Source organism: Narcine bancroftii, chromosome 8 (genome assembly GCF_036971445.1).
Source record: "Narcine bancroftii isolate sNarBan1 chromosome 8, sNarBan1.hap1, whole genome shotgun sequence".
Taxonomy (NCBI): Eukaryota; Metazoa; Chordata; class Chondrichthyes; order Torpediniformes; family Narcinidae; genus Narcine; species Narcine bancroftii.
Window position 1 is genome coordinate 51,453,876 of NC_091476.1, and position 21,154 is coordinate 51,475,029.

Below are 21,154 nucleotides of genomic sequence, written 5' to 3' on the forward strand. Positions count from 1 at the left end.
TGAGGAAGGACTCGGGCCTGAAAAGTCGCTAATATATCTTTGCCTTCTTTGGATGGTGAGGGACTGGCTGAGTCCCTCCAGCATTTCTGTATTTAGACTATTTTTCATTTACCTTGATACTAACCTCTACTGGTTAAAGCAAAGATAATGTCGAAATATTCATTGTATAAGATTCCTTTACATTTTACAATGTCTAGAAATGATATTGATTCTGACTTTAATCCTCCCAGAACTACTTTTTGCTGTCATCTTCCATGGACAAAACTGTCCGTTTGTGGCATATATCAAGGAGGGAATGTCTGTGCTGCTTTCAGCATATAGATTTTGTCACTGCTATAGCTTTTCACCCAAGGGTAAGTAGTACACATAATGTTTGCTTTTGTTATTAAAAGAATGGTTGAATGTACTGATATTTTAATCACACTGTTGACAAAGATTGATTAGTATTGTTGCTAAAAGCAATGTCAAACCTTTCTGTCTAATGGTGAGTTCCTGCTATACTAAGAGTGCAGTAATCTCATCAATACTGTTTTATTTTTAAACTCTCTTGATTAATATGGGTTGGATGTCACCTACTCGCATCTGATGTGAGTTCTCGTCTTGTCCTTCAAACCTCTGGTTTAACGAAATTCACTGCAGTTATTCGTTCTGGCTATTTCAGCAGGGATCTTCCAAACTAACTGACAGAAAGAGGGTGAAATGCAGCAAATTCTGTTCCAAATGACTCACCATCCTAATTTAGAAATATTGTTGTTAATGCATCAAAGTATTTGAACTCCCTTTCTGTCAACATTATGGATGTGGGAGTTCAAGAAGGTGACTTGCCACCACAATCTCCAAAACGCATTCATTGGTAATGAAAGCTGGTCTTTTGTCGGCAAACACATTGTTTTTTAAAATTGAAGGGATCCACAGGAAACTGCAGGTGCCAGAATCTGGAGCAACAAACAATATGCTGGAGGAACTCAGGAGATCTGAGCATCAATGAGATGCTGTTTTGGTTCAGAACCCTTCATCAAGATGGTCTTAAAGAAGGGTTCTGGCCCAAAATATTGATCATTCTTTTCCTCCCACTGATGTTTTTCAACCCACTGAGTTCCTCCAGTTGATTAATGATTGCTCAGATTTATTTTTTTAACCCTTAATTCAATGCATGAATTGGACATTGAACTTTCCCCTTAAGCTATCTCAGTGATTGTCAAATGTCTTCAACTTTATAACCTGTAAATCACTTGCATTTGTATAGTATCTGAGCAACAAAATGCTTTACAGGTAATCATTTTCTTCCAATCAATAATCGTTGCCCCACAGGTCAATTTTGCAATTGTTTTGCACGCAGCAAGAACCAGCCAACAGGTTTTAATAATGTATCAGTGGGGTAAATGGTTTTCCACAAAAAAAACCAGCAAACAGAAGTTGGAATGATGCACAATTAGTTTAATTTTCAGTTACTATAAGGTGAGATGTTGGAAGAACAGGGAAAGCTCTGACCTTTTATAGCTGTTGCCATAAGAATGAAATGGTAGTGATCTCTGATCATTTCCATTGGAAGGTCAGCACTGTACTGGCAATATAGTTCAAGATCTCCATTTGTATCTTGGGCTAACAAATTGCAGGAATATCATTAATTACACTGTGTTCCATCCAGACAATAGCTGCTTGTCATTGAGTTCCTCAGGTCCAGTCATTTGCACAAATTATTGCAATAAATAAAGTTTTTGTTGTTTCTCCTGCTGTATTTATGCCAATGAGAGACTGACCTGGTGCACTGGTTTGTTTGCTCCATGCCTCCAACAGTTTATTTCAGCTTGCAATTCTCTTGCTGAACCCAGATCGAAATCAAGCCCTACAAGTCTGGATGAGATTGTTACATCCCATCCTTGTTTGATCTGCTTTTCTCCAGGATGACAGGTACTTTTTAAGTGGATCGCTGGATGGGAAGCTCCGTTTGTGGAACATTCCTGACAAGAAGGTGGCACTGTGGAATGAAATCGATGGACAGACAAAACTAATAACAGCAGCAAACTTTTGCCAAAATGGTAAATATGCTGTGATTGGCACTTATGATGGCAGATGCATCTTTTATGACACAGAGGTAATTCTTGTTTTGTTGTCAATATAAATTTCATTGCTTTATTTTCCTAAATCTTGCTATTTACTAGTTTGCTAATTTATGGACTATTCTGCAGAGTGTTGATTGATTTTTGTGCTCTTGAACATATTCGTACCCCTCTACACTTCTAACTTCATCCCTTGACGTTGTACACTGTTTGCGCTGGGATCTTGAAATAGAACTCCTCTGCTGAGCAAAGACGGTAGCTTCTATCGTATCCCCCAGGAAGTGATGTGAGAGCTATTGTCAATGCCTGGACAACATCCCCACCATTGACTCAGTCTATACCTCCCAATGTCTTGAGAAAGATGCCCACATACTAAAGGAAGCATTCCGCCATAATCACACTGTCAGTCAGAAGGTACACAAGCTTGAAAACCTCCAAATTCAAGGACATTTTCTTTCCTGCTGTTATCATATTCTTAAATGGATCTTTTATGGGTGAAAGATTCTCCTTCATTGTTGAAACTACCTTTTTCTATATCCTGAACTTGGATTTTGTAACACTACGCCCTGCTTCAACTATTTCACTACATCCTACACTTATTATTGCACATTCTGCTGTTTTTAAGCACAAATTTGCAGAATTGTATCAACGAGAAACTCAAACAACTGGCAAAAAAAAAATCAAGGAAATAAATAAAAATTCAAATAAATAAGACTGGGGAGTTGGACCCCGCGAGGGAGCACTGAAACTTCGTTAGACACGAGCAAATTTGCCCCACTGAATTAGAACACCCTCCATGCACGCGCATTATTTTTTGCTGCCACCACTTGTATGGCGGTGAATTGGGTCATCGGCGCGAGGAAGGTGTGCCGAGAGCCTGACTGGGACACTTGGGCGGAGGTGAGTCAGGTTTCCTTGGTGAAGATAAGCAAATGTTCAGCCAGTGGAGTATCCTGGTCATGCCAGCCTGAAGCATCTGTTTAAATAAAGCTACATTTGAATAAAATGGTTACTCCCAGGATGAAGAGCCGGCCAATGCCACTAGGCGCTGGAGTGACTCTCCCGTTGGTGCCAGATAATAGGGAATTTACTGTACTTGCCAAATAAAGCTTTTCACTGTGTCTTAGTAATGTGACTATAAACAATTCAGTTCATTTCAATGGAACGTCAGTTGCTTAGCCTTACCATGTCAGCTAGGAGTCAACCCTGAGCCCCACATCTCAGTGCTAAATGGCTACAGAGCCTCACAGGAAGCCACAACATATCGTCTCAGTCGCTCACTCCACTCTGAGATTTCACTGTGGTGAAAAACCACTCGAGGGCTAATCCCTGCAGCCATCTTTCCATCTTCGCAGCACCATCAGAAACATGTTTCCTACATAATGCCAGAATGACCCCTTTCAGTGTTGATACCACTTCCTGCCAATGCATCCTATATATGAAACAACTGTTGGTCATGTGACTTTTGGAATGTTTTGTAAAGCAATATTTACCATTTATATGAATATTTTCTGTCTCAGAATAATTTAATGCATTGTAAATCATTCTGCATGTAGACCCCAACCAACACCTGTAGATTATCTTGTTTACCTTTTCAAATCATTCCTTCTCCAGCATTTGAAATACCACACACAGATACATGTCCGCTCCACGAGAGGGAGAAATAGAGTGGGGAGAAAAATTACAGGCATTGAGCCATTACCTGGTGAAAATAAGGTGTGTACTTGTTTGTTAAGGAACAGAATGTAGTGTTAGTTTTTGTTTTATTAAGTGACTGACTTCCTGTTTTGAATTCTCGAATTTAGATCCTTGTGACCTCCAATGATTCAAGAATTCGCTTGTATGATCTTAGAGATTTGTCCATTTCTATGAAATATAAGGGCTATATGAACAGCAGTAGCCAAATCAAAGCAAGTTTCAGGTAAGGAAATTCATTTCTTCCACAGAACTATTCTTGACTTTCCGTGACAAACCTGTCCATATGTAGTATATCAACTATCTCAACTCTTGGAAGGTTAGAATAAATAGAGCAATGACTTTAGTTTATTGCAATATCTGTTAATGTTGACATTTTGGGGAGGACAATCACTGCCTGGAGCAGTTGTGATGAATATTTGTTCCTAATTTTTCTCACATTCTCATTGAAAGTGAGCAAAGCTAAATAATGCACTACGGCGGCGCACTCTCTCATGGCAAACCAGCCCCACGTGGCGGTGCAGCCATGGGAAGATAGCGCTGTCAGGGTTTCTCCCTGCCTCAAGTCTCCTGCCCAGCGCCCGCCTGGGGCAGCGATTATGATGTCACAATGCCGATGACTGAGCTCATGCTGCCCTTAAAGGGGCACATGCTAAATTTGAATAAAAACAGTCATTAACGACTTTCAGTGTGGTGGCTGAGACTTTCTTGGCTGTGTCCAGCACTGCCCCGTTGAGCCCAGATGCCTCTCTGGCCTCAAGAACATAGATCCAGCAGAGATCAATGCCATTACCATCCAACTGCCCCCCTTCTGGACCCATTGCCCGCATACGTGGTTTGGGCAGGCGGAGGCGTAGATTCAACTGAGGAACATTTCAGCAGATGCCACGATGTTCTACCACGTCATGAGCGTGCTGGACGAAGAAACAGCAGCCAGGGTGGACCCTAACCCTAAATATCCTGCTCTCAAGAACCTGCTCTTTGGCACTTTTGGGCTCTCCCCTCAGCAGCATGCCTCCAGGCTCCTGCACCTTGACGGACTTGGGGACCGCACAGCACACCATCGGCCCTAATGGATGAGATGCTGGCCCTGGCAGAGGATCTCAAACCTTGTTTCCTATTCTGTCAGATCTTCCTTGAGCTGATGCCTGGGGACATCCAACTACTTGCGGATGAGGACTTCACGGATCCACGCCAGGTCGCAGCCCGAGCGGACACCCTTTGGTGCACCAAGAGGGAGAATGAAGCAGCCCTCAGTCACGTTGTGCGAACAAGAGGCAGCCAGTCGCAACACTCCCCCAAGTACAAGCCGGAGCACCACCATTCCACTTGGTGCTTTTACCATCAGCGCTGGGGAAGGCAAGCTTGTCATTGCTGACAACTGTGTGACTACCAAGGGAAACGACCTGGCCAGCCACCGTTGATGGCTGTGACAGCTGGCCACGTGGACAGCCTCCTTCACGTTACCATTCAAATCCACCAGCCGATGTTTCCTGGTGGACACAGGAGTGGAGCTGAGCGTCCTGCCCCCCACTGCCCTCGAAACATGCACCCGATCTCGTGGTCCCACCTTGCGGGCAGCCAACGTTTCCTCCATCAAGACCTTCAGTACCCGCAGGGTGCAGATCCAGATTGGGAAAGAGAATTTCCGCTATAAGTTCATGCTAGCCTCAGTGGGTACTGCGTTGTTAGGGGCTGACTTCCTGAGGGCACATGAACTGTTGGTCGACATGAAGGGCAAGAGGCTGGTCAACGCTCGCACCTACCATTCAGTGCGCCGAGATGCCACGAACGCCTGCAGGCCCAAGATCGCTGCTGTCACCACTTCCAGGGATGAATATTTGAACATATTCCATGAGTTCCCTGCCATCCTTCAACCATGATTCAGCGCCACCTTACCCTAGCACAGGGTATACCACCATATCTCCACGCAGGGCCCCCCGCTGCACGCCAAGCCCAGACGACTTCCACCCGAGAAACTGCAGCTGGCAAAAGAGGAGTTTTCCCGGCTGCAGGAGTTGGGGATAGTCCGTCGCTCAGACAGCACCTGGGCATCTCTCTCCACATGGTCCCCAAATCCTCCGGGGGCTGGAGTCCCTGCGGCGATTACCGGCGTTCGAACGACGCGACCACACCGGGCAGGTACTCGGTTCCACACATTCAAGACTTCTCAGCCAATCTCAATGGCACTCAAGTCTTATCCAAGGTCAATCTGGTGTGGGGGTATCATCAGATCCCGGTCCACCCCGAGGACATTGGCAAGACGGTGATCATCACCCCCTTTGCCTCTTTGAATTCCTGCGTATGCCTTTTGGCCTCAAGAACACGGCCAAGACTTTTCAGCACCTCATGGCACAGTGGGTAGGGTCTTGGACTTTGTGTTTATCTACCTGGACGATATCCTTTTCGCCAGCCACAACCGCGAAGAGCACAAGGCCCACCTCTGTACCCTGTTTGCCTGACTGGCGAAGTTTGGCCTCACGGTCAACGTGGCCAAGTTCCAGTTCAGCAAGCAGACACTGCAGTTCCTGGGGCACCATCTCGGCTACCCTGGTGCCAGAGAAGGTTGCGGCCATCCAGCGGTTCCCCATGCCAACCACTCTCAAGGGCCTGCAGGAGTTCATGGGGATGGTGAATTTTTATCATCGATTCATCCCCGGAGCCACCCGCTCCATGCGACCACTGTTCACGTTGATCACCACAAAGGAGAAAGTCCTGACCTGGTCGGAGGAGGCAGAGACCACTTTTGCCGCAACAAAGGAGGCCCTCGCGAACGCAACTCTATCAGTGAATCCATGCCTGCAGGCACACACAGCGCTCTCGGTGGATGCCTCAGCCACGACGTTAGGGGGCGTATTCGAGCAGTGGCTCAACACACAGTGGCGCCCACTGGCCTTCTTTAGCAAACAGCTGTGCCCGCCGGAGCTCAAGTACAGCGCTTTCGACCGGGAGCTCCAGGCGCTGTACCTGGCCATCCAGCACTTTCGATACTTTCTGGAGGGCAGGCCCTTCACAGTGTGAATGGACCACAAGCCCCTCACACAGGCACTCGCGATGGCCAAAGATCCATGGTCGGATCGCCGGCACATGGCAGGCAAAGACAACGTCATGGCAGATGCGCTCTCTCGTCCAGCGATCAATGCTCTCGCCCCCGGCCTTGACTACACACAGTTGGCACAGGCCCAGAAGCTGAACACAGAGACGCAGGCTCTCCGGACCGCCATCTCTGGCCTCGAGCTCCAGGACATTCAATTGCCCAACAGCCCGGACACGCTGTTCTGCGACGTCTCCACCGGCTCGCCGTGCCCGGTAGACCCACCACAGTGGAGGTCGAGGGTTTTCAGCTTAGTCCACGGCCTCGCTCACCCCTCGGTGAAGACTTTGGTGCGAATGGTGGCAGAGCGGTTTGTTTGGGTCAGGCTCAAAAAGGTGGCTGAGATGGCGAGGAAATGCACCAGGTGCCAGGCCTCCAAGGTCCACCGGCATATGCAGGGCCCAATCCAGCAATTTGACCAGGTGGTGCGGAGATTTCAGCACATCCACGTTGACGTCATAGGCCGGTGTCCAGAGTAGCGCGCTACCTTCTCACAATAGTCATTCGGACCACGAGATGGCTGGAGGCTGTTCCCATCAAAGAGGCTTCTGCAGAGACATGCACCAGGAACTTAATCAGTCATTGGATCGCTAGGTTCGTGGAGTCCCACACGAGTGACAGGCGCCCAGTTCACCTTCGCGATCTGGGCTCAGCTGGCGAACCTTCTGGGGGTTCAACTCCACCACACCACAGCCTACCACCTACAAACAAATGGTTTGATGGAGAGGTTTCATCGTCATATGAAATCCGTCCTCATGGCTAGCCTCACCGGCCCAGGCTGGGCAGACAAACTGCCCTGGGTCCTCCTCGGCACCTACTGGCGTCTTCTGCAGAACTGGTCTACGGCACGCTGCTCTCGCTGCCTGGTGAGTTATTTGGCCCGGAGCCTAACGTCACGTCTGAGCACGCAAACCTTTTGGCAGATCTCCGTAAGAAACTATCCTCGCTAGCACCCCGCTCGCATCATGGCGTCCGGCCGACACATCGTCCCAAAGAGCTGAACTCAGCGGAATTCATATTTGTTCAGCGCGGCTCACATACGGCACCTTTACAATGCCAAACAAAGGTCCTCCAGCGGTCCGGCAGGACTTTCACTTTAGATATAAGGGGTAAAGACGAACTTTTCACCATGGACCGTTTGAAGGCAGGGCACTTAAGACCAATTATAGCTGGTGCTGACGACCGTGCCCAAATGCCGAGGCTGCCCACTCAAGCGGCGGGTCGCGTAGCCAGGGCTGGGGAGGGGGGAGCGCAGTTGTGCGGTTGTGTGACGGCGCACTCTCTCATGGTGAACTGGGCCCGCATGTAACACCACGTGACGGTGCAGCCATGGGAAGATAGTGCTGTCAGGGTTTTCTCCCTGCCTCAAGACTCGTGCCCACCATGCGCCTGGGGCAGCAATTATGACGTCACAATGCACGAGGTGACTGAGCTCATGCTGCCCTTAAAGGGGCGCGCACTGAATTTGAATAAAAACAGTCAATGACTTTCGATGTGGTGGCTGAGTCTTTCTTGGCTGTGTCCCGCACTACAGTACATTCATTTTCAATAATAAAACATTGTTTTAAGACATGATATTTGGGATTAGAATCTGAATGTGTCTGAATACTTTCAACCACAGTAGATCCTGGGCCAAAGTCAGAGAAGAAACTACCATTTGGGAGAGTCTGTGAACTTCAAGATTATTGTACATTTTAATCTTAAATTCAACTTTATCTGAAGTGCAAATGAAAAAATTAGTTAACCCGCTACAAATGATTGATTATTGCAACAAATCTTTACTAAACTATATTTTACTGGACTCCAATCTTTTATGGTTTCGGTATAAAATCTTGAACTCCTTTTCAAATTCCTTAATTGCAGTGTCCCAACTGTTAAATAACCACTTTCAAATGTACTCTCCAAACACCTCATCCTTTTGTAATACATCCTTTGGCAAATATTCACCTGGCTCCTTAACTCTCCACAGCTTCTCTGTAAAGTATTTTTCCATGTTTATTTCTGTAGTTAGGGCAATAGGTTTGTAGATTTATTATTTTATGTAATGGTGTTTTTGATATACATCTCTCCAAATAAAATGTTATCAGCTAGTTCTTGAAATATATACCAAGTTGTGAGGTATTATTCAGGGGTGGACAGAGTAGTTCTTAGTGATCCTATTTCAAGCACTTAGCAGCTGATTGCACATCACAATTTTATTATGTCAAGACAATTATCAGTTTACATGCATGCTTTCAAATGCAGGTCACTCAGTGGCAGTCAATCCATATTACATGGAAATCGGTGCTTCAACAGATCCATTAATTATATTCCTTAAATTATCAGCATCAGTTTAAGGATGAATTTACTGTGCAGTATGAAGCAGGCCAGCATTCAAACCAACCTCCCTTCCAGCATTGCCTTGAGAAAGAAGCAAACATATTAAAAGACTCATCCCACACTAGTCAAACTTTCTTCTTTAATCCCTCCTGTCAAGCAGGAAAAAGACACCACCAGATTCAAGGGCACTTTCTTCCCTGGTGTTACTAAACTATTGAATGGGAGTCTCACTAGTAAAGTGATGCTGCCCTTGCACTATTTAATTGAAAGTTAACACTATACTGCACTTTTGTTTTTACTTTGCACAGCCTACTGTACTCAATTATAGACTGGCTTACCTGGATTTTACACAATAAAAAGCTTTTCACTGTATTTCTGTACATGTGACAGCAATTCATTTCAATTTATTTGAAGGGAGTTCTGAAATATTCAACATGGTATTTACATAGCACTTTAATAAAAATGATTCAAGATGGTAGCCACACTTTCTGAAATAATTCGAAGTGGTATTTACATTATAAATATGATTTTGAAGTCTGAAATTTGTACATTTTTACATTATAAATTTTCATTTTTTTCAGTCATGATTATACATACATTATAAGTGGATCTGAAGATAGATACTTCTATATTTGGAGCACTTACCATGATGTCAATAAGTTTACTTCAGTAAGAAGAGATCGTAATGACTTCTGGGAAGGAATTAAAGGTAACAAAATCTTTGAAAACTATCATTTCTTGAGGATGCCTTGCACCAAACTTGTTTATATTTGTGTGTGTTTTTTCTTTAAATATTTAAAATAGCTTAAAATAAAGATTTACAACAAGCAATTTAGGAACTTCTCTTGCAGGAAATAACTCAAACTTTAAAAGATCTACTTTCTAAGCAATGTGATTGCAAAAAGTTGTATTTCTTTTGACTTTTAAATGTAATTTATTATAAACAATATTTAACAATGACATGAAGTGTTCAGGCTTGAATGAGCTACCAAGTCTGACTGAGTAGAGCTGGATTAATGTAATTGACGGAGATCATTGATGAGTCAGCTGGATGCTTTAAGCAGCAGCTTCATGTCAGAAGCTTGGCAATCCTTTCAAATCAATGTTTCAATATTAGCACTTGTAACAGAAATGTTTATCAGTGAATCAAGTGTAGAAGGGAAGATTATTAATCAGTCAGAGTTGTCTGTAAGGGAGATACAGGTGAGTTGGAATCCATGCACATAAATCTTCATTTAACCTTATTTGGTGGACAGGCTTTGCCAGAAATTAGTACTTTGGATTTATAGAAGTTTTGTAGGGTTTTGCCCAGGACATACTTTTGTAAACACAAGACCTGCTGGAGGAACTCAGCAAACTAACTGGCATCAGTGGGAGAGAAAGAATTGTCGACACTTCAGGTCTTTCTTGAAGGATTCGGGGGGTGTGGCAAGATGGCGTAGAGTCTAGACGTGGCTTTCTTCTTTGGCTTGGCTTCGCGGATGAAGATTTATGGAGGGGAATGTCCACGTCTGTTGCAGGCTCGTTGGTGACTGACAAGTCCGATGCGGGACAGGCAGGCATTGTTGCAGCAGTTGCAAGGGAAAATTGGTTGGTTAGGGTTGGGGTCTTTTGTCAGTGAGGTGGGCTCTGCGGTCTTCTTCAAAGGAAGAAATTTGCCAGAGTTTCAGACATCATACCAAACTTCCAAAAACTCCTGAGGAAGTAAAGGCACTGATGTGCTTTCTTCACAATGCTATTAGCGTGCAGGATCCAGGAAAGATCCTCCGAGATAGTGACTCCCTGAACTTAATTTTGCTTACCCTCTCCACCTCTGATCCCCAATGATCACTGGATGGCACACACTTTTTGTTCTCTTCCTGAAGTCAACAATCACCAATAATCTAACTTGAAATGTTGATGATTCTTCCTCTGATGCTGGTCGACCCACTGAATTCTTCCAGCATATTTTTGTTGCTGTACATTCTTACGAAACTTGGATTTTGCAATACAATCACAATCTTTTGGTGTTGAAGCTGTCAATTTTAACTAAATTGTCAGATGTAGGGAGGGCCCCTACTCTAAGTGCATGGGGCCTGCATTAGCAGGTAATTGCAGGAAATGCTCAGTAGGTTAGTCAGCTCTCTCGAAAGCCACCTCACAACATGAGGAAGTTCACCAGCAGCTTCAATATTGTAGGGCAAGCATTAGCTATCTGAAGGGCTGTGGTGTTGCAAGCTCGTGTATGGTTCTGAGATTTGAACAATTTGCAGCAAAATACTGGAGAGATATTACTAATGATGTCTCCACAGATTGCTCCCAATTGACTGGCAGAACAAAGAAGCCAGTGCCAACGATCTCTTCCAAATCAATAGCCTTAATATTTAGATAGTGATTGCCTCATTTTCCTCTGTGTACAAGCCCAGCCACTTGCATGCCTTCTAAATACAGCCCTCTGATATCCCCCGTGGCAAAGATTCCCAGGTTAGGATCTCAAAACCTCCTTGGGAAAAATGCAACTTCTGCTCAAATTAAGGGAGTTGTGGTTAGATGGAGCATTTACCATAGCATTCAGAACCTTGATTCAGTGTGTTCTGGGTACCCAGAAACAGTATAACTGTCATGAGTAATGAGCCATCATCCAAACAAACCATCCATGGCAATGTCTCTAGGTTTTGCGTTTACCTCGCCTCAGAACAGCAGATCATCCTTGACCTTGGAGCCACCAGAAAGAATCCTCGGTCTCACACATGTTGGTCCTTGCAGCACTTGTCAAGTTCTGCTAATACTTCTTTGTCCATTTGATGGATTCTGTCACTCAGTACTCAATCTCATCATAATTTATTTCACCTTCCTATTTGCTGCCCATTTTAGTTCCAGTTACAGACACCTATTTATTACACCTCTATTGCACGTCGTATTCTTAGCCAGTGTGTTTGTTATTGGGCACATCCTACATTCCTAGCCCCATGCTTTACTCGCTTTACACCTATGATATGTAGCTTGGTACGACAACAATACCATCCACAAATTCGCTGATGATACCACTGTAGTGAGTTGTATAAAATGGGGTGATGAATCAGCAAACAGGAGGGAGATTAAAAACTTGGCCGAATGGTGCACTCAATGTCACCAAAACCAAGGAGCTGATTGTTGACTTCAGGAAGAGAACAAAAGGTGTGTGCAATCCAGTGATCATTGGGGATCAGAGGTGGAGAGGGTGAGCAAAATTAAGTTTAGGGAGTAACTATCTCGGAGGATCTTTCCTGGATCCTGCAGCTAATAGCATGGTGAAGAAAGCACATCAGGAGTTTTTGGAAGTTTGGTATGATGTCTGAAACTCTGCAAATTTCTATAGATGTGTGTTGGAAAATGTGCTGACCACCTGCATAACGGTCTGGTATGGGGAGACCAATACCCACGACCTTAAAGCCCTGCAGAAGGTAGTGGATACAGCCCAGGACGTCACAGGCAAAACTCTCCCCAACATCGAGAACATCTACAGGGAATGCTCCTCTCGGAGCGCAGCAGCGTTCATCAAAGATCCACATCACCCAGCACACACACTCTTCTCGCTGCTACCATCAGGAAAGAGGTCTAGGTGCCACAAGACTCACATCCCCAGGTTCAGGAACAGCTGCTCCCCCTCCACAATAAACTCAATCAGGGGCTCATTTAAGAACTCTTACTTTTGTACTTTATTTTTCCTCCCTGAATTTCAGTTTGTTTACATTTCTTTGTTTACATTGAGTAGTTTTTTTGGCACTACCAGTAAGTGGAAATTCTGCCCCTCCTGCAGAAAAAGAATCTCAGGGTTGTGAAGTTATGTATGTACTCTGACAATAAATCTGAATCCTGATCTCTCTTTATAACTATTCAACCTCCCCATTGAGGAGGAGACAACTGTAACAAGTCCAGAGGACCCCAAAACCCAGCAGCAATAGAAATTCACCAAGACAAATGGTTACTTAAACAAAAGTTAATTTTTTTCTTTAAACATAAAAACATGAGAAACTTTTAAATTATTACTATTAACTTAACCTAACTTAACCCCCTTCTAATTCTAAGCGCATGTGTATGTAATGTGTATATGTTCAGGAAAATTCTTTGATTCACAGTTCATTCTCACTTTTCCAAGTTCACCAGTATCAGGCAATTCTTATACTCTGCACAGAATTTAACATGTATTAATTTTCACCAGGCTTTGGTGCTTAAAGTTTAATAGTTACCGCTCAGTAAGGTTCTTGTTGGTTTCACAGAGAGATTCAATGCTCTTTGGATACACACAAAGTGCCATCAGTCACTTCAATGTCTTGCTGAAGAAATTTGCCCCATCAGGGTTTTCCAGATGATGACCTCTTCTTCCAGGACACCACAGAGTTCCTCTTGTGTCCCTTATTTCAGGAGAAACACTCTAGTCAGCCATTTCTTCTTGTAAGGACCACAAGGATTTTTCAACCCGTCTTCAAAATGGGGTTTTCCACAAGCTTGTGATGCTGGAGCTTCCAAAAGCCACTGCAGAACTTCAACTGATTTTTCTCTCTATCTCTGAAAGCCTGTTTGGTTTTTTTCTCTGCTTGCAAAACCAGATGACCTTCTTAGAACAGCAAACTGCAACCAGACAGATTGCAGCTCCAGAATCAGTTTCTTGAGCCTGGCCATCTGTCGCTTTCAAAACTTTAATCCATTTACTCCACAGCATCAGTCCAATTAACACCTACTTGTGAAGTCTCTATTGGCATTCTTCAAAGTTTCTGTAATGTCACTGTGGACATGACGTCTCTCCTTATGCACAGCTCTTACATTTTAAATGAGATCCCTTTTATGAAGTGTTTGCCTGTTTGTGGTGACCTACACTAACCCCCCCCCCACAATCTATCTCTTTTAAAAAAAAATATATATAATATAAAATATTATGTAACCCGTCACACAACACTACAGGGCAGTGACCATGGCAGTGGACCATCGAGGGACTCAGTGACTGAAGGGCCTTACAGGATGGTAACCACGGCAGCAAACCAGCAAGGGACATAGCAGTTGAAGGATCGAAACAGGCTGCAGGAGTCAGCAACTTGTAGTCGAAGGACTCATGGAACTGGGATTCACAAGGGTGCGAAAGGCAAAAAGGGCGTTGAAGCCTTTCTGATAATTTCAAAGCTTCGGATCTAGAGTTGAGTTGTGAATGGATCCATCGGGGGTTGCAGAGCCTGGAGGTGAATCCACAGACACTGTCTCTGAAGGGATTCTCTTGCTGTGAGGGGCTGTGAGCCACATTAATGGTGACTCTGTTGGCATATGTCAGGCAGAAGGAAATTTCATGTAATTTAATTTTTTTATTATTACATAAAAAGGAATCTTGAATACTTCAAGCACAATGCTATATTACACAATTGCTCTTCCTCTGCTTGTGGCATTGAGTTAGACTTTTATCTTTCTGAAAGACAACCTAATTTCAGTGTTTGCAGCTTTTTCTATTTTGTCTGGGTACCCAGTGTTATGACATAGATCAGCAGCAATAGAAATGCATCAAGACAATGGTATCTTCAAAACAATTTTTTTTATTAATAACTATTAAGAATATAAAATCTTACTTAACTCTAAACTTAACCCCACTGTGAGCAAGTGTGCGTGTATCAAATCCCAAACCTTTACAGTTCAGGAACAATTTTGAAAAGTCAATTTTAAATTCAGTCTTAGAAATCTTGTGTTGAAACTCAGAGTCTTTAAACTGTTGTTCAAAAGTAATTATGGAGTAGACAAGGCACCAAGTAGTCAGACTTCTCAAAACTCACAAATTCTTGTAGAGTTGCTCTTAGAGAAATGTTTCTTCATCTGAATTTTTTTTTTCCCCAAATTCCCCTCTTACATGAAGGTTACAGAACTTGATTATTTCACAAACCCAGGCAAGGGTTAAATAAAGTGACCATTTAAAATGGACACAGCAGAACTGCCCTCTCTTGACAAACAGTGAAGTGACCCTTTCTTAACTAGCCACTGATTTTTGTGTGCCTCCCATGACAAGGAGAACACAACAGCTGACCTCCTTGGAATGTCACTGCATTTCTGCCTTCAGTTGAAGACTGGTTCAATATTAAAACATGCTTTCTTGTAGGGTCCCAATCACATGGTTTTGTTTGAAGTTCATCTCTTCCAAAAGTTTATCGCAAATGCCTCAGATTTGTCTACACAGCCAACAAGCAGATGGCTTTTTTTGTGTACACAGGTGCCTTTCTGAGCAAACATCCATTGTCTTCAAACTTTCAAAAGAGAACAATCCACTTTGATTTTATGACTTTGAATTAGGAAACATGGTCTCTGGAAGACCTTTCTTATTGGTTGACATTATTGGTTCTTATTGGTATTATGTGTGATTTGTCTTTGTGTTTTTCCTATTTCCAAACGCACAAAATAACTTTACTACAATTGATATATTTTTAAACTTAAGATGAATAATAACATGATTCTGTAACACCAGACAATACACTGTTTCACTCTTGACCATCTGTGCTCCACTGCTGTCACTCTGTACGTTTTTGTCATACCGTTACCAACAAGATCCCCAGTGCAGTTCCAGGACCAGTACTTGGTACAACTATTCCAGTATAATGGCGATGTCTTTAATCTCAGCTGAGACTCCAAATTAAATCTTGGTTATATAATCCATCTTGGCAAATCTATTTTGAATGTATACAAATACTGACTTTCATTTGATTGTTAACTGTATGTTTCTCTTGTTTAGCCCATAATGCAGTTGTGACGTCAGCAATCTTTGCACCAAATCCCAGTCTGATGCTGTCTGATGTTCCACAGGCAGAAAAAGCAGAAGGTGATGGCTTGGGTATTAATGTCGATAATATACCCTCAGGTAAGAGATCAATTCATCAAGATATTATGAAATGGAAATTTACATGTTTATTCTCAATACCAATTTATAGATGTTTAACATGTATCTGGCATGGTGTGTATGTGCTTTCACCTTTTGTTTATGGTTGCAGAGTTATTCGGGCCTCAATATTGGAACATTTGTCAATTCTTTCTGCCATTTGTAGAGTTAATGGATCTAATTTTCAAAGAAGCAAGACTTCACAGATTTGGCAGTAGCCCCGAACAAGTCAACAATGAGCAAAACACGTTTGATCATATTTTGTATGGTGCTTTTAATGATGAAGAATTTCCAAGGCCTTAGTATCTAGCCACATAAGTATGATGAAAAGAGGTCTAAATTAGCATATTAGGAGGAGGAAATGGAGAGGGATTGAGTGTACTCAGGAAGAGAATTTAAATTTTTGGATTTTGCAACTTGATTGATGGCTACGAATATGCTGTGGTTAACTTTGGGAATGCCCAAAAGTCCCGAATGGAGGGATGCAATTACTTGAGATTTCTATAGCTAAAGGAAATGAGTTAAAGAATGAGGCAATAAAAGGAAATTTAAAATGGAGAATGCTCAGCTAACAAGCAAAGGGTGATCATTGAAAGGGATGTTAAGTCAAAGGATGAACAGAAGACCTCAAGTTTGCAGTGAGAATGAAGCCCAGCCAGGAGGGTAATTGTCAAGTGTTGGAGGAAAGAGGTATGGATGACACTTTCAGCCACAAAATACTGGACATAGGCAGTGTTGTGGGAGTATAAATGGCTATTTTCAATCATGAAGTTGATATGTGGATTGAAATTCAATTCTGAGCCAAAATGATGCTGAGCCATTTAGTTTAGTTTCCGACGTTCCAGAGAAAGAATTGTGGAATCCAATGGTGCTATGCCAGCTGGAAATGGGGATACTGAACCTGTGGCAGGTTAGATATCGAGTCACTGTATTCATTCCCACAGAGAAGAATAACTCAAAGATAATTTACCTTTAATCAATGTATTTAAATCTATAATACTCTAAGTCAGTGGTTCTCAACCTTGACCCAAACGTCATCTTAAGTATTCCAAGAAAATGGACCACCAGCTTGGGAGGGGTGAGCTTAAGCTCCTTCCCAAACCACTGAACAGGGTTTGTTTTTGGTGGGAAATTATTTTTCAGAATCTTAATTTTCTCATCACGAATTACACTATCTTGTTTTGCATATTATATCAGTAATAAATATTTTCAGTGTATCACTGTGGGCCACCTTCAACAAATCTGCAGGTTGAGAAATACTGTACTAAGTGATTTGCTTTGATTTCCTACAGATTTTCATTTTTATGATTGGCATTACCACTCCCATTTAATCATTGGTTCATCATTTTAACCAATCCTGCGTGGTTAGAGCACGAGAGGGAATAATAGGTCTTGTAGTCCACAGGGCTGTGACGAGCTGGTGTCATGAATCAGGTTGTTGCAGCAGCTTAATATGGCGGGGAGAACAAGGAATGCACCTGGGGCTGAGGAGAATCAGACCACACCCTGGTTGGGGCTGGACATGGATAGTGGGTTAGTCTTTGTTACCTTCTGGTTTAGTGGAAACAAAATCAGGAGAACAAGACATGTCTTGAAAGGAGAGTAATTTGTACCAACACTAAGATGGCAGATGAGGAAGAAAGCGACACATATCTATAAAGATCATCTTGCAAAAGTAATGATATAATAGCTATTCCTACAGGAATATGGACACACTAAGTATATGAAATATATAAACAATTTCTCTCTTTTAGGTGCATTGAAAGCAGACATCACAGAAGTACTCTTATCTGCAGATTTTACTGGCGCAATCAAAGTTTTCATGAATAAGAAGAAGAACTAATTTGTTTTGGGTTTGTATTTAAACTAAATTCTGACTTGGAATATTATATTCCATTTCAGGTGAGAGCAGAAATAGAAACATTGTAGTGACCAACTTGTAAGTTGTTTTAACCCTGAATAGTTAACATGGAGTTGGTTTGGTTATGGAGATCTGCTTCAGCGGTAAGTGGTATGGTCATTGAGTAAGAAACTGCAGAAATGCTTGTAAATACCTTTACAAATGGGACTTAGCAAGGAAGACTATCGAGTTTCTCTTTGTCCAAGTACCATTGTGTCTGTGTTTAGGAATAATATGTCTGTGCAAATTCTGGTCTGGGAATCAGTTATTAAATCTTATGCTTCAAAGAATAGAATTGTATTCTTTAGATTTTCTAGTGTGCCTTGTAAGGAAGCTGGTTTAAAAATAGCTCTGGTGGAATTGTGCAAGTATATTGAGAACAAATTACTTTTACTAATAATGCTATGTCATGAAGTTCAGTATAGTGTGTGGCTGAACAAGTTCAACAGAAAGTATTGTGTTCTGTTCACTAGAATGAAGTGTTCTATTTTAACTGATGCCAAGTTGAAATAATCACTGTGGAAAATGCAACTTCAGTTCCATTGTTGCATCCACAGGAGTAGAGCTGGAAATAATTTCATTCTTCTCAGAACATAAAAACACTGGTAACCCAGTTGCTCGCTTTATGTTCAATTCGTGTACTTTTTTTTAAACCCTTTTACGCCACCAGTGGATGTCAGATTTCCTTCAGTTTTTGGCAAATTTTATTTTATTGGATCCAGGCAGACTGAATCCATGGCCAATCTTTTATGACGTTTGCAATGAATGTGTACAAAAGGATGTCTTGAAATTGATTTTTTTGTGGTGGAAAAAATATATTATTGCAGCTCATGGCTTTTGAAGTGGAAAGCCAGTGAAATACCAATGATGTAACATTTTTGGACATATATTGCTGGAAAATGTTATTGATGGTTTTCAAGGTTTAAAGTAAGAATGTATAATAAAGGATGCTCCAACAAATGCTTACTGTCTTTAATTCATGTTCACATCTAAACGAAGACCAGTGAGGATAACATTGAGTTCCTGTAGGAATTTCTGACATACAGCATGAAAACAGGACTGTGTCAGCCCAGTGAATCCATGCTGAATCATCAATCACCCATTTCAAAATTCAATTTATTGTCATGTAATAAAAAATAAAAATTAATAATAAAAATTAAAAAATAAAAAAAATTACACGAAAATTGCCTTTTGTCTGCCTTAAGCAGGCAGATTCGTCATTGGCAAAATTGTCTGAAGTGCCTCTTGTAATGAGAGAAAGAGAAACAGAAGAGAGCTCATCTCCAACCCCCCCCCCCCCCCCCCCAGTCACCATGTGTCCAAGGATTTTCCTCCCAAGCTCTTACAACCTCTGCAGCCACACAGAGTCCAGATAAAGCCATCAGTAACCTGAGCTCCAGATCCAAATCGAACACGATTACGAACTCTTCAGCAACCTCGGCACACTTTCACATCCTGGTTCCGATAATTGGTACCCCCTTCAACCAATTTCGAGCCAGCCTACAGCAGCCTGCCACCTGGTGTGAGACCCTTGATCGTAGTCTCCAGCAGCCCACTGCCTGTGTGGCTTTCAGCCACAGAACCCTTTACTGGTCCACCGCAGTGGTCTCCATCCTGTGGGTCATCTTCTCTGCTTCTCCTTCTCAGACATGGTGTGGTCTCCCTGTTTTATGGTTCCCTGTACCAGTTCTCTACTTCCCCAGAGTCTGCAACCCCTCATGGCTGCTGCCAGTCATAGGCCCTGCCATATTGAGCACAGACCCCCTCAGTTGCAGGATTTTTTTTTCAAATTATTGATTTTAATAAAGAAATTATACAAATAAAAAGGGTGCAATTCAATAAGATAGTATGGACAGTTACACCAACGAAATAAGATATTCTGTATATCACTAACATATAAATTGTAAACCATATCCATAATTCATATTCTAAATAGTATATACCCTAGGGAAAAAACTAATAATACAAAAAAGGAGGAAGGAAGAAAATATTAGAGGAGAAAATTTCAAACCCCTTACTTAACTGCATTGCCAGATGCTATATAAGATTAGTATTAAAAGAAAAATGAAGGTTAAAAAAATTAAGGAACATGGAAAAGATACACCAGACAATTTAATTACATTAGAGTAAAATTATAGTAAGATGGTCATAAATGACCCCATAACTTCTGGAATCTTACATCTGAATCATTAATTGAATAATGAATCTTTTCCATATTCAAACAGGACATGATGTCATGCAGCCATTGATCATGAGTAGGTGGGGCATCATCCTTCCATTTAAGTAAAATCGCACTCCTCGCCAAAAGAGAGGCAAAAGGAATGGAGTGAATCCGAACCAGAGACAAAGAAGAATCATTCCCTTCCATTGTGCTGAAGGATTCAGCACCAAAGGATTCGATGTTAAATCTCTTGAAAATTTTTGATAAAGTATGGAAAACCTCTCTCCAGAACATGTGAATTAATGAAGGTTCTCCCTGTCATACCAGGGAGTCACATTGGAGTAAAAGTGAACCAATTTAGCCTAAGACAAATGTACCACTTTGAACTGTAATAGACAATGTCGAGCACATAATGAAAACCTATTAACTAATTTAAGAATTATATGCCAATCCACATCTGGTATAGTCAAATTTAAATCCTGTACCCAAGCATTTTTGATTTAAAGTGTGATTTAAACATAGCAACTTCTGGTAAATAATATATTAAATCTTTACAAGAAGGCATAAAGCTTAAAAAAAACTCATTTACAAAATTTGATTCAGACTTTTGGGAATTAGAAACGTGATTCAAGAAAATGCCAGACTTGCAAAGATCCTTAAAGCTGCCCTCTCTGAAACATATTGTCATGTAAAGAGGGTTGAAAAAAATGATTCGACATGATAGGACTTGAGAGATGAAAAATTATGAAATGCAAAATGTTTTCTAAATTGTGCCCAAATTCTCATAGAATATTTAGCAATTGGATTATCTATTAATTTAGTTGAGAATGGAAGTGAAGAGCCCAGAAGCACTGAATTAGAAAAATTTGGAGGAGGGGGTGGGGCGGGAATTCTGCTCCATATTGGACGGTCAGAATGATTATGAAAGAAGGACCAATACCTAAGACTTTGTATATTGGTTGCCCAATAGTAGAGCCATTCCACCATCTTTCTTAATCTCTGAAAAAGAACTTTATTAAGGCGAAGATGCTTACTTACCCTTCCATATGTAATTTATATGACT

The 21,154-nt window shown here is 42.1% G+C and overlaps 1 protein-coding gene across 2 annotated transcripts in view; it reads left to right on the forward strand.

The window, feature by feature from the left end:
* The window catches only part of wdr44 (WD repeat domain 44), a 126,691-nt gene extending 107,801 nt beyond the window's left edge, over positions 1-18,890 (forward strand). For both annotated transcript variants that reach the window (XM_069893690.1, XM_069893691.1), the window contains exons 13-19: positions 231-353; positions 1,904-2,095; positions 3,675-3,776; positions 3,866-3,981; positions 9,750-9,877; positions 15,887-16,012; positions 17,785-18,890. In XM_069893690.1, the coding sequence (XP_069749791.1) occupies positions 231-353; positions 1,904-2,095; positions 3,675-3,776; positions 3,866-3,981; positions 9,750-9,877; positions 15,887-16,012; positions 17,785-17,873 (876 nt within the window). In that variant the 3' untranslated portion in view covers positions 17,874-18,890. The remainder of the gene's footprint in view (positions 1-230; positions 354-1,903; positions 2,096-3,674; positions 3,777-3,865; positions 3,982-9,749; positions 9,878-15,886; positions 16,013-17,784) is intronic.
* The last annotated feature ends 2,264 nt before the right edge of the window (positions 18,891-21,154 follow it).